This window comes from Rhea americana, unplaced genomic scaffold, assembly GCF_003343005.1.
Source record: "Rhea americana isolate MKP2758 unplaced genomic scaffold, rheAme1 scaffold_84, whole genome shotgun sequence".
Taxonomy (NCBI): domain Eukaryota; kingdom Metazoa; phylum Chordata; class Aves; order Rheiformes; family Rheidae; genus Rhea; species Rhea americana.
This window is the reverse complement of record NW_028187023.1, coordinates 1,728,901-1,742,383: the sequence shown is the minus strand read 5'-3', so window position 1 is coordinate 1,742,383 and position 13,483 is coordinate 1,728,901. Positions and strand designations below refer to the sequence as shown.

Here is a 13,483-nt window from a genome sequence, read left to right as displayed (position 1 = left end):
ATCCTGTCCAAATGCAAACAAAACACTGTGTAGGACTTGAGTGGGGCGCTTAGAATCATGGAGTGTGATATTACTTTGCTGATCAACCTGGATAGTAAAAATACATATAAAAGTTAAAGGTTTTGAGTTTGCTTTTCTTTTTTGTTCTTTCACTCTCCAGGAGACAGAGACCAATTCACCTCAGTTTTGACATTGATGCTTTTGATCCCTCACTGGCTCCAGCAACTGGGACTCCTGTTCTAGGTGGACTGACTTACAGAGAAGGCATGTACATCACAGAGGAAATACACAACACAGGTAGGGGTTGACCTGCAGTACTGTACTAAGCCATGACAAGGGAAGCTGCACAGAGCCCACATCTGTTACATTTTTCCTGCTTAACTAGATAATAATATGAATGTAGCCTAAGCTAAGTGTCTGAAAAGTTGATTCAAACTTCAGTAAGGGGGAAGAGGAGGGTGGAGAAGTCTGCTAATTAGGCAGTACCCCAGGTGTTGGAAGCAACTTAACCATTAACACCTATTTTACCAAAAGTAAATGAAATACAGATATATCAATTCATGCTAAAAGTAATGTAATTATACTGTCTCCTTTTTCTAAATGCATAAGACCAGATGAATGGAGGGGCACTGGATGCAGACACTTAAACRCTCTGGAGTTCCATTCTAGCACTAAAGGGCTAGCAAATCAAGCTTTCATCAAGTCTTCTATARTTGACTTCATACATGAGGACTTCTTCCTTGTGCCATGCAGACTTCATTTAATTTGTTTYAACAGAGTTCTTTGTAATAGAAGTTAGGATAGGAAGAAGAAGAAAAAACAGACCTCAGTAGAATAAAAAAATGAAATGGCAAAAATTAGTATGCAAGACTTGCATCCCTTAATTTTTGAATTAGGCAAAGATAAGATTAAAAAAAAGGGCTCCTTTCATAATTGCAGTTGGAGCAGCAAACTTAGTTTCCATGAATGTTAAAAGCAAGGATAAGTGAGGTAGTGACAATGYAGAAAAGAACCAAAGATGACCACAAAATTTGTCCCAAGAATGACCACCTCTCCCCTAACTTGAAAGCCAGTTTTACTCATCAAATGGATAAAGCAGGTCACAAGTTCAAATATCAGACTTGCTACAAAAAGTGAAATAGGTGTTCCTGGATTCTTCCCTGTTTCATAATAACAAAATTATTTTCACAGGAATGCTTTCAGCTGTGGACATGGTAGAAGTCAATCCACTGCTTGGAGCCTCTCAAGAGGAAGTGAACGCAACTGCTAGTCTTGCAGTAGATGTGATAGCARCGTGCTTTGGGCAAACAAGGGAAGGGGCACACATTGCTTTTGATGAACTCCCAACACCCAGTTCTCCAGATGAATCTGACAGAGAAGAGCAAGTGAGGATTTAAGAGCCCAAAGTGTTGGGTACATTGGACATTAAAGAGCTCTGCTGAGGCACCTAAGTGAATAGGATTGACTGTCAACACTTGATAAATACTGTACTGTCTCAATTTTTAAATAAACTAGCTTTTCCACTTGGTCAGTTGCTACTGTATTATGTACCAAGTTTTATTCATTTGGTTAAGTATATACAAGCTGAGACAATAAAACACTTATTACCTTCTTGTTAATCTTACCAGTAGTTCAAGTCTGTCTGTGCACTTTCCTTTTACTCCCCTTCAGTGTCTTTCTAGAGTTAGTACAGTTTCAGTTGAACATGCTGTCGCATGAGACAGTTCAATCCTTAGACAGTCAAAGGGAACAGACAGCCTGTTCCTTTCCTCAGCAGTAGGAAAACTCATCTTGGCCATGAAAATTCATCTGCTGCGAAAGAATTTGTAGTAGACCACACCTCCCAGGATGGCTAGTTCCAGGATGATGATGACTGACAGCAACAACTTATTTGTGGTCACTCTAGAGTTAAAAAAAATAAAATTAAAAAAAATTAATTAGATCACAATCTTACCTTCATTAAGACCAGAAGGCACTGTCTGAATAGCTGTTAACAAGCAGGAAGGGGTAAGGTCAGTGTTTTTCCTACTGTTTTTCTGGAAATTTTGCTTAAATATTCCACTTAATAGCAGTAGTTCTGTTCCCTACCCCTGCCAACTACAAGGAAGGTAGATCAAACTGCTCTACATCTGCCTATTAATTCAGCTAAGTAAAAGAGGAAAACATCAGTTGAACTCTTCCGTAGGAGCTGGATGTGCCAAAACCCCCACTGTGGTGCTTTTACTTGAAACTGTAGGAGCTGAAGTAAAACTATAAAACCTCTAAATAATAATGCATGTTTCCTTTTGAAAATTACACAATTATCATAACTTCTCTTAACAAGACGTGTATAGGAAAAGTTGTTAGAATAGAAGTATATTCTTGAAACACTTCTCCACGTACTGGTTTATAAGGATATTAAACCTCAAGAGTTAAGAAAATGTATTGACACTTAGGTAGCCAAGGCCTAGCCATCGAAACAGGCTCAGAGCTTCTGGTATGACAATCTAGCTACTCTAGAGCATTRCTGTGGGCTAAACAGATTTGTCTGTATTATCAGACAGCTAAAGCATTTAATGCTGTAGTGACTTGTGGCACAGTTTCTTCTGACCTTTAGTAACAAAGCATGTCATAAGAAGTTACTGTATTTTAGCAATTTGCTGTAACTTGCTTATGTCCAAATCTCTCCCCTCACAATTTATCATGCATGATAGTTAAAAGATACAATATTAATCCTAAATGAACTGCACAAATTCAGTAGTGTTCAACTATCATGTACTTCACTGAGAAGTTACTAGAGAGGAGAAAACATAAAGCACCATCTATGCACTTACATTGCACTCTGTTTACACATTTCCTGAAACCTCCCTGCAGTTCCAGCTGACACTGTATTTCTTATTTTTTGCCTTAAATTAGTGGGCAATAACACTACCTCCTGAGTAACTGCTCTSGTACAAGTCAATCGTACTACTCACCTCCTGGACATAGTACGCAGAATCTTACGACTCTTGCTTAAGTTTTCACTTGTATTCACCAACTAAGAAGAAATGAAAGATTTACTACAATTAAGTAAGTATACATCAACTCTGTAAAGTTGTACCTGCAGGCAGTTGGTATTGAAATGTTTCAATTAATAACAGATTCAAGGCTAGACATATATTCTCAAAATCCAGAGACCACATTATTGTTCTCCAGGTAAATACAGCTGGAGAGCTGTCTCATTACTAAGAAATAAGAAGTCCAGATACATTTTCCCATAGATACATACAAAGGATCACTTTTTGCCCCCTTAGCTCACCTAAATTGGTGATACTGGAAAGCTGGTATTAGTTCTTTTTATTAAATTATTTCACTCATCATTCAAGTTGTCAATAGGAAAAATGGTACTGGCATGTTATTCCTGAGTGCACTTCTAGAATTTTTTGAAATACTATTATGTTTCTAGCAAGAGACCATTTTGCACTGGTAGGTTTAAGTGAGCCATTAGATTTCAACTCCAAACTGTTAATAACTAATTCACTTCAGCTTTGTAGTCCTCAGAAATGAATTGTTAAGTATTTGTCAGTCAGCTATTAAGAAAGAATTAATTAAGGTGGGTTACGGACAACTAAAAAAAGCAGTTGCGTCACACACAGACTGGAGACTTATGATGTGTGGTCACTGAAGCTCTCCATGTGAGACTTGGCCGGTCCATTTCCAGAGCTTCAAGATAAGTGAAAGGGAAGTCAGGTCATTTACCGTTACAGCATGCAAGACACCTGCTTGCAAAATYCCCCTTACAGTTTAAGCTACTACCCTCAACTGCAAAACTGGCCCTGTAGGGTACATTTATTTTGCACTGAGATGCACTGGGCCAAGCTCAGAAGAAAACTACCAAGTCCATTTAAAGCATGCTGGATTTTGGATCTTTACTATGAAAGAAACAGCAAGAAGAAAGTTTGTTTCTAGTTGGGGTGTATGTGTTTTAATACAATTCAGCAATACAATGTCTAAAATGCGTATTATAAAAAGCATGGCTTCATAAATAATCTCTAGATAGATTGATATATTTGAAGGACTATAACACTTTTTTGATACAATTGAAAAAAATACACCTACAAATCTGAAGACCACACTTCTCCTACCCTCCAAACCAAATCTGGGAGCAGGGCAAATTCTAACTGAGAGGGAAAAATTACTTAAATGAAAAAGCTACAGTCTTTGTAGCAATGAGTATAGATAACTCCTGAGGAAAGGCGTATCCTTTCTGTTTTGGCTGCATGCTCTTACTTGTCTCACTCAGTGTCCCCCAACAAGTCACTCACGTAAAGATCAGGAGGATGAAGAGCAGGCATCCTGCCTGACACCAGCATTTGGGAGGACTTACAACTGCCTTTCAAATCTAAACCATTACCATTAATCTTTGTGTGCCAGGCAATCCCTTAGCATTTTTSATTAGATCAGTTACTGCTCTGTTCTGAAGAGGCACTGCAGGCGTGGTTTCTCATCACTTAAGAGAACAAATTCTGTGTGCTCACTCACTCTCATTTCATCACGGAAGCAAACTATTTTAGGGACAGCTTTTCAAAGGCAAGACTAAGCTACAGTTGTGACCAAGTATGCAAAAGGCTCAGGTTCTTATTTATTGTCTAGAAATGCTCTCATTTATATCCTGTTGTGGGGAATACAAAATACTTTAAGCTGTTCTAAATTAACAAAGAAGGTGCATTTAAATACTTTCTTTAACAAAAATATCTTCATAGCTATGTGTTGTGAACAGGACCTCATGACACTGCTAAAGAATTTTTATTTATAATCTACTCGGTCACAATTAACGTTGTTAGCAGTAAGTTGACCTGGTTTTTATTTCAACMGTTGCGGTGCCACAGAAGATCAAAGATCAATAATGTGCATCTTATGTCACTGATTAGAACAAAAAAAGCAAAATACTGCCAAGTTAATTATTCAGTCTTAACATCACAAACAAGTAATGGTCAAGCCTTCCAACCAGCAGCCACCTGCTATCACTTTTGTTGTACACTCTCAATAATTCTAGGAAGCTAACAAAATCAAGAGCAAGCTGGACTTTGCTCCCTTTTGTACTTCACCATAAATATTATTCTAGCTTTGTTGTATGCTTTCAAATGTGAAAGAGTCTTGCCTTCATTAGTCAGTGACCTAATCTGAACAAGTGAAACTATGTCGCTGATGATGGAAATATCCAGTTCTTTTTTGAACATGGATCTTCCTTAGGGTGAAATCTAAGCACTAGAAAATATCTTTTCTCRTTCAGTCAGCTCATTCAACACAAATATCTCTGAATTAATCATTTCAGAGCAACTCACCTCTTTGACAACAGTTTACTCTAAAGAAACGCTTTAGGATTTGACATTAAACTTTCAGACAATTTGAAGTAATTTAAGCCATTACAGTTTTAAGTTATTAACTGCTGAGCCACTTCCACTACTGGCCTCAAGCGTCTAAGAGTCCTACCGAGTCTCTAATCGGTTTAAAAGGCAAGCTAACAACTAGTTTAGCTTCTTTCGTCAGGTTTACATAGCCACAATGAGAATAACATCAGCATTTGTATTTTTGAGAAACACTAGTACTGGGTTCAAAAAATCAAAATAGCCAGTTCGTTTCCACAGTCTGCTCTCAGTGGCAAACACCTGTTACTATGAGAATTCAAACTGCATTGGAATAACCAAAATGCACGTTCCTCCTCCCTTACCAGTCTACAGTCTGYATTCCTCTTCCTTTCCTCACTGAACCCACATTTTACTGGATGTCTGACTCACAGACTTCATTCCTATGAGACATACCATAGTCATGGGTACTATCATATACTGCTTGTATACCACAGAGGCAGCCTGGCTATACTAGGGCAAAGTGGTGAAAAACTCATGGAGCTGGTGTTCAGATGACAGTTTTGTGATGTCCTCTCGCAGGTTTCAGAAAACTAGCAGCACTATATAGGTCTAAGCACCTAGGCATTCACAGACACTGTAGTAGACATTTGATCATCATGCTTTGGGCACTTGCATAGTGTTTATTCTCCTTTAATGAGCCCAGTGCAGAAATGTGACAGCCTGGATTTGGTGTGTAAAAACATCAACTGAATCACCATGTCCAGGGAGGTCTCCAACAGTAATTACTGGCACAAAGTTCCCAATAAGCTAACATCAGGTTGTTCCAATACAATGCCCACTGTTTCTCTGCTTACTCTGCTCTTGGTGCGTTCCAGTTGCTCTCGCTGCTCTCCGAGTTCTTCAATTATATCAGTACCAATCTGATCTGTTTCAGCAGCAATTCGGTGTGAGCGCTCAATGCTCTGAGTGGCTCGGTTTAGGCTGTCTGTCCCCTGGAGAAGCAGCACCCTCTGTGACTGCAGATTAGTCTGAAAAATAAAAAGCATCTAACTATTAGACACAGAACTAGAGATGCATTAGGTTTCTGACACATTAAAAAAGTTAAGATGTGATTTTGTAGGACATTCATCTTAGTTGTAAAAACTTCTTAGGTTAACAGAAGTAGACCAGTTAATTCTGAAATAGTTCTTGTTCACCACATAAAAGCAGGACCAAATATGAATCTTGAAAAAGGATGAATAGTTAAAGAGATAAGACATTTAGTTACAAAAACTGATTTTTTTCCTTTTCTTAGTAATTTCCTTTTCTATTGAAGGACATTTATAYGAAAATAGTATTTTTGCTTTCCAAGTGCTAACTTTTCCTTTTACTCATATCTAAAATCAGTCTTATTTGTGAATTCAGAATTGGCTCCTGAGGAGATCGTTAAGTGTTTACACAGTCAAAAGCATTACGAACAAACAGCACTAGCAGATGGACTGCTAAGTAACAAAGATCCTCTTTTTATCCTATAGCTTATGCTATAGCAATAGCTTCAGCTATAGGATAAAAAAAAATGATGACCTTGGATCCAAAAGGAAGCTCAAACTAAAGTATTTTCTTAAACTTCAGAAAGTCTCACCTAACATGCTGCTCTCCGGTATTACAAAAGAGGAATCAAATAGCAAAATTTACCTAGCTACTGTAGAATGAGATATTAAAGAAAGAGCCTCCCTCAAAGTTTCCTTATTTAAGAACAAACGAAACAACYCCACCTCCACGAACTTCTTCACAGGTGACAGCACTTGCCTTTGAAGATGGCAGGCAAATTCAGTCTCAATAACTCAGATACATCTAAGCAAATTTGGCAGTAAGCAAAGAAACTGGTGTTTGCCTTGCACTGCAGTAGCATATCCATAGTGAACAAAATGCTACAGGATGACTTCTTAGGTTTTCTTTAAATTATTTAAACTAAGATTGCTTAAAAGAGAATTCTACCAAAGAACCTAGMTGGTGCATGTGAGTCACACACTTGGCTAATTTTAGAGACTAAAACTACATCAGTCAACAGTACCACTTCTGTGCTTTCAGTGCTGCAGGAGAATGATTAAATAAAGCATTTCAGTACATGCAGCAAGTCTCTAAAATTCATTTGAAAAATGCCCGATATTAATACCAAAAGAATACTATTTTGCTTATAATAAGTCATTATTTTAGAACAAACAAAGCTTTCTTACGAGTTTTAGGTGTTCTTTTTCCTCCCCGAGATACTCATTTTACATGCAGAGAGATATACAGGGAGTTATGTAAGCACAGAAACTAAGTGGATTAAAGTAGAAACATTATAAATAATACATCAAGAATTATTTTTGCTAACAACGACAGAATTTTAAATACAATTTATATTGAATGCTTACACTCTGCTCGTTTTCTGTGGAGAAGATTCCATATTTCGTATTTGCTTGACTTCCAGGGCCCAATCCCAAATCTGTACTTCTCATCTCTCTCTGGAACATGGAGAGGTCTCTTCTGTAAGCCCGGATTTTGCTCATCATTTGGTTGCGGAAAGGCAGAGGAGCATATTTCAATTCTTCCTCCATCTCTCGTAGCTTTAATAAAAGAAAACGTGTTTATTTTTTAAAGCACTACATTTATTCTTACAACAGTCATACTCAAAACTCACTAACACATGAGGGAATTCACGTTTTTATAAGGATTGGAGATGGCGAAGAGAGAATTAACCCCAAACCACATACCCCTCATCAAGTACCAAGCACACCATTCTGTTTAATGTTACTCAGTCCACAGGGATAAATTTATGCAAGATTTATAGTCTCCTGTGTCACATCTTAATGACCTAAAGATTTTTTCTCTAGGATACTTAGTTTGAACTTCTCATCCCGTCCTTTAATAATTTTAATAACAAGYAGCTTAGCATGTTATTGGTACCATCCATAGTTTGATTTAGATTGTCATATCCTATCTCAGCAGCACACATGAGTTTTGTTAAACAACAGCTTACACCAGAAAATGACTAACTATGCAACACAAAAGAAAAATTCACCGCCAAGCTTAATGGTGAACATCTTCTAAACRTCACTCTAACTTCTCCCTTTCGTATTGTTTAAATGTTTGTAGGGCAAGTATCAGTGCCCCGTCACACCTGTGCAATAGAACTCTGCTGCACAGACAGGCACACCACCAAACTCATATGCCAAATGGGCAGGCCTGGCTACTGGAGTTAGGACTTGTAAACCCTGAGATTTTGCAATGCATGACTTTTTCACATAAATTTTCAGTGACAGCTGTTACAAATTCAGTATGTTTAAAGTTGTCTCCCAATATGACCTCTACACCTTACACATCATCAGAATCTACAGATACACCGCAGTCTGGTGCAGTTTCTGGTGCAACTACTGTAATAAAACAAACCAAAWACTCTCCACTTAAAAGGTATGTTATACTGCTAGCAAATAGTTCAAGAAAAAGAAATGWATTCCATAATGTCTTGCCTAAGACGACAAGTCATGGGTATTTTTGCATTGTTTCATGTTACCTGCTGCCCATGAAGCCTGTATCTTTTTACTGCTCCATACAATAGAAGTTTCAAATATACAAGATCTCTGCATTTAACCATCACACAATTACAGTAGAATCAGATAGGTTAAGACTGCCATGAAATAAAGACAGCAGAAAAAAGATAAAACAGAAATTCACTACCTGCTTTTGGCAGTGCTCCCTACAATCTCTAATAACTTTAACGTACATCGCTATCACTCTTCTTCACTCAACAGAGGGAAGCGACACCCAAACTGAGCATTGATAAACAAACAAATAAATGTGTGCATGTGTGTGTGTGTGTGTATACACACACACACACGAAAGTCTTGGCCAGCAAGTACATAAATTAAATTAACAGATGAAGCAGATTAAAAAAAAAAAAGACCAAAACAAAAAAAACCCACAATAGTTCCCTGTCAGCATAAGCACCTAATGAAAGTAAAATTTGGAAGTATTGCCCTTTTTAAGGCATCACTGTTCCAACCACTCAGAGACCACAATTCTAGACTTAAACTCACCGTTTCATTTGCTTCACGCTGTTTCTCATCAAATTCTCGAACTAGTTTTTTTCTCTCTTCTGTTGAAGAAAAAGTATGTCAGATAAACTATAAATAAATTACAACTCTCTCTGCTATGGACAAGGAAGCTGACTACAGAGACCCCAGGTCAAAGTTTACCACAAACAGGAGCAGCCTGTTCTYATGACAGCTTGAAGAGGTTGGGGGCAGGGGAAACCACCCTTCCACCAGCTGGCCACCAGCTTTGGTGGACAAAAGAAGTCATTATTCAAACCTGAAGTATTTTTATGACCTATTATCCTCAACACTCTACCCTGAGAATTGCATTGAGAAACAACTAACATGAAATAGTAACAAAGAGGATGTGTTGGTAAACATCTCAAGCGTTTCTTATTTTTGTATAAATTCTGCAAGACTACTGGAAGCTGAAACTTAATYGGCTTTGGAAAGAACATGAAGTCAAGTCACATTTCAAGTGATCTCTGAGATTTCCAGCAGATAAAGTATTCTGCATTCTGGTAGTCATCTAATAAAGTTACACGGTAAACAGGATAAGCATTCTAGTGCCCTTTGAAATTAAAGATGCCATCAAGGTGTCAGATGAGGTCCCCACATTAATGCACAAATGCTTCCCTCTTCTGAGACAAGATCAGTTGACTTGGCCAAAGCTGCTATACATTTTAATTGTTTGAGATAGTCACTAGGTAGTCACAGATGTGCTAGCATCTTTGTACCGAGGCCTTYGGAGGCCAAAGAATTTCAGTACTGTTATATTTTTTAAACAAAAACTTAAGATACATTTTGCATCTGTTAAAAAACAGAATCAGCTATCATACTTTTCTAATATCCAAGATGATCAAAAGCAGCATCAAGAAAGTAGAATTCTGAAATACCTCATATCTCAATGGAAAAAAAAAAATGTTTTATAAGCTTTTGCAAAAGCACAGAAGACAGATCACCAGAGGATTCTTCTAACTTATTGCAAAATTAAACCAAATCCTATCAAAAATCTAATAAATATGCAATAACCTAATTCATCCCTCTCTCAGGAGAGGGCGATTCAGTCTTAAACAAAACCTTGGGTAGCAAAGAATGCGGAACAGTTGTGTTGGTAAAACTTGCCTAATTTGATTAAGTTGTTTAGACAACATTATGAAGACACTGTTGTAGCGCAAAAAAAAAAAAAAAAAAAAAAAAAAAAAAAAAAAAAAAAAAAAAAAAAAAAAAAAAAAAAAAAAAAAAAAAAAAAAAAAAAAAAAAAAGACTTTATAATAACTTCTGTTAATATGATTCTCTACATGAAAAGCAGTTTTTAAAGCACTAAGCTCTCGACAGCCGGATAGGAGAAAGGTTTGAAGTGATCACAACATTGTAATATAGCTCCTCTCATTTACGTGACTCACCTAAGCTGTACTCTTTCCATTTCAGTTCAAATTCACATTAAGCCCCAGAATTTGAACTGTTGAGAACTTAACACATTATTAAAAACTGACAACATGCTATGATCTCACATAGTGCACAGAATAATTTTTACAGACCAAGCTATTGTATTAATACCTTACATGTAAACTGGTATCAGCAAATGTAGTTTCACATCACATTTCATTCATGGGAAAATACTTATTCTAGAGGTTCCCAAATACACACTCAACCTCTTCTACGGTTAACTGCCCTGCTGATTTGTGCTGATGCAACTGTTTGAGTGGCTGGGTTGTAAGTGAAATCAGTGAAATGAATTGGGAGAAAACAACCTTCAAAAAGTCAATATTTTGYTTAATACAGATCATTTCATTCACCTGGTTTATGCAGTGTTCTCTTARAACAACTGCTCTCTCAAACTAATCAAAACCTGATGCAGTACTGAAAAAGCAGCATTTTACCTTCTTTTTGTGTCCCCAAGCAGAATAGTAAGACGCTGCACTTGTAAATGAGCAGTCAAATAAGTGCAAGTTAAAGTTTCCACAAGTTAAAGTGATAAGGGTTTGGGACTTTTTTTTTTGTTTGTTTATAGGCCAAAAAGAAAATAGGTGATACAGTTAAAAATATTATACTGGATCTAGTCTAACAGAAATGACAGAATATATCAGGCAGTTTAATTTATAACATTCAGGATTAAACTGCGACTCAATTTATACTGAGATAACTTTTTTCATACAGTAAAAGGAAATAGTACTTAAGYCACAATAACATTACCCATGCATTTATCAGAACTCGTAATCTATTTCCACTCAATGAGAAATAGATTCAATTAGAAAGTGCAACTAACTGAATTCATCTAGAGAAAAGTATCTTTTAAACTGATCCAGGCTGTCCAAAATGCTTTCTTATGAATGTGGAAGGGAAAAGGTTTCTAGATCAAGGAATTTACCTTGCTGATAGAGAATGGAATAGCRTTTGCAAATTGTGTCCCTCAAAAGTGGTTAACAAAGGACTAAGGATCATCTTCCCTAGAGTTTTGGGAAGGTGCTGGACATCTTAAAAGGATTATATAAGATTTCTTTTATTGTCTCATTAAGTTCTCAGGGTCAGATATCTCAAGAAAGAGACCTGCACACCCCATATGCACCAGAAGCAGACAAAGCACACTAGCAGAACAGCATGCCTTCAACTGATAGAGAAATTCCTGACATATCTTAAACTCTCTTGCAAATTCTTTCTGAAGTATTATGTTCTTTTCCAGCAACAGATTTAAAGAATAAGACCATCATATCAAAATTTCATGGCATATCTGAAATAATGTTTGTAATTATTTGTAATTTATTGAAAAATCTACACACATTGCAAAAAATGTTTCCTGTAAATACTGTTTATGTCCATCGCTCAAGACTATTACAGTTCCATGGAGCCTTGACAAAGCCCCACTTTACCAAAAAACACATCACTCTTTTCTACAAGGAAGCGAGAATCTCCTAAAAGGAATTCCTATTCTTTTAATATTATAMGTATACAATTAAATTGCAATATAGGGCATTCTACTTCTTGTTCTGTGGTGCTTTTCAACATAATGTAATGTTTACTGATGTTCTCAATAATCTCAGAGCTTTTCAAGTAAACAATAATGCAAGCACACTGCTTTCCCTGGAAGTCAGGTAGTAAGAGACAGATTCCGCATTTCAAGGCAGCAGAGACAGTCACCCTCCTGTAAAACCACTTCCAAAAATATTTATGCTAACAACATCTAGAATCAAAGGCCATTCTCCCAGAGAGTTTTTATTCTTGATGACTGGTGGTGAAATTAAGTCAGCTTTGAAAGCTGTAATCTGCAGTTTTGAATGCCCTTCTTATGCCACATTTTCTAGAACCTTGATAATGAGAACTGTGACCGTGAATTTAATTCATGATTAAATGGAGATCCAGGTAAGAAATGGAATATTAAGCTTTTCATAGCACGTGTTATCTAGCATGCAGAGTGGTATACTCTAAACAAATCTTTTTTGTTTTTCAGGATTTGTGATTTTTTTTATCTAAACATATAGAATTAAGCAATTCTGAGGATCTCAAGCCTAAACTATCTATAACCCAGAGCACGGCTTATAACCTCTACTCRTTTTTCTAGTACAGAAAGGAAACTGCAGCAGTTCATGGTAACTATGTATCATGTTTCTTGTTTAAAGTATTTCACCAAAGAGACTCAGCCACATCGGCAGAATTCTCCCCGTCAGACCACTTCCCTTTCCAGTTCTGAAAACACAACCAAATGTTCAGAACTGGATTAGACAGACACTAATAAGTATTTACAGAGAAGTGTTCTGCCAGAGTTTTAAACCAGAGACAGCTGGGGGGGGGGGCAGCTGAAAGCAGTGCACCAACTTCCTGCATTTTTTTCAGCGAGCTCCTTCCTCGCGTAAAAGCTTTTAAGGAGATGTTCTCCGGTTGGGGGAAAAAAMCGGATTTGTCTACAAGAAGGCGGCCCGAGCTCCCTCAGCCGGCGCCCTGCCCGCAGCGCCCGCTCCGCGGCGGGGCGCGCAGAGCGGCCCGCGGGCGGGCAGGCGGGGACGAAGCGGCAGCGCCAGAAACGGCCGCTCTACGGCGGAGGAACCCCCGAGCGGCGGCCAAGGCCCCGCCGCCGGGCCGGGCCCGGCCGTTGGCCGCGCGCGC

The 13,483-nt window shown here is 37.7% G+C and overlaps 2 protein-coding genes across 2 annotated transcripts in view; one reads left to right on the top strand and one right to left on the bottom strand.

Annotated features, from left to right (window-relative positions):
- The window catches only part of ARG2 (arginase 2), an 11,356-nt gene extending 9,829 nt beyond the window's left edge, over nt 1-1,527 (top strand). Inside the window, exons 6-7 of the mRNA XM_085323353.1 lie at nt 161-297; nt 1,192-1,527. Of these exons, the coding sequence (XP_085179479.1) occupies nt 161-297; nt 1,192-1,397 (343 nt within the window). The 3' untranslated portion in view covers nt 1,398-1,527. The remainder of the gene's footprint in view (nt 1-160; nt 298-1,191) is intronic.
- A 1-nt stretch (nt 1,528) lies between these two features.
- On the bottom strand, nt 1,529-9,454 carry VTI1B (vesicle transport through interaction with t-SNAREs 1B; the record flags this gene model as incomplete). The annotated part of the gene is made up of 5 exons (XM_085323352.1): nt 1,529-1,902; nt 2,955-3,016; nt 6,182-6,355; nt 7,724-7,915; nt 9,386-9,454. Coding segments are annotated over 5 exons (594 nt in total), but the record flags the coding sequence as incomplete, so codon positions are not given.
- Nucleotides 9,455-13,483: the final 4,029 nt, after the last annotated feature.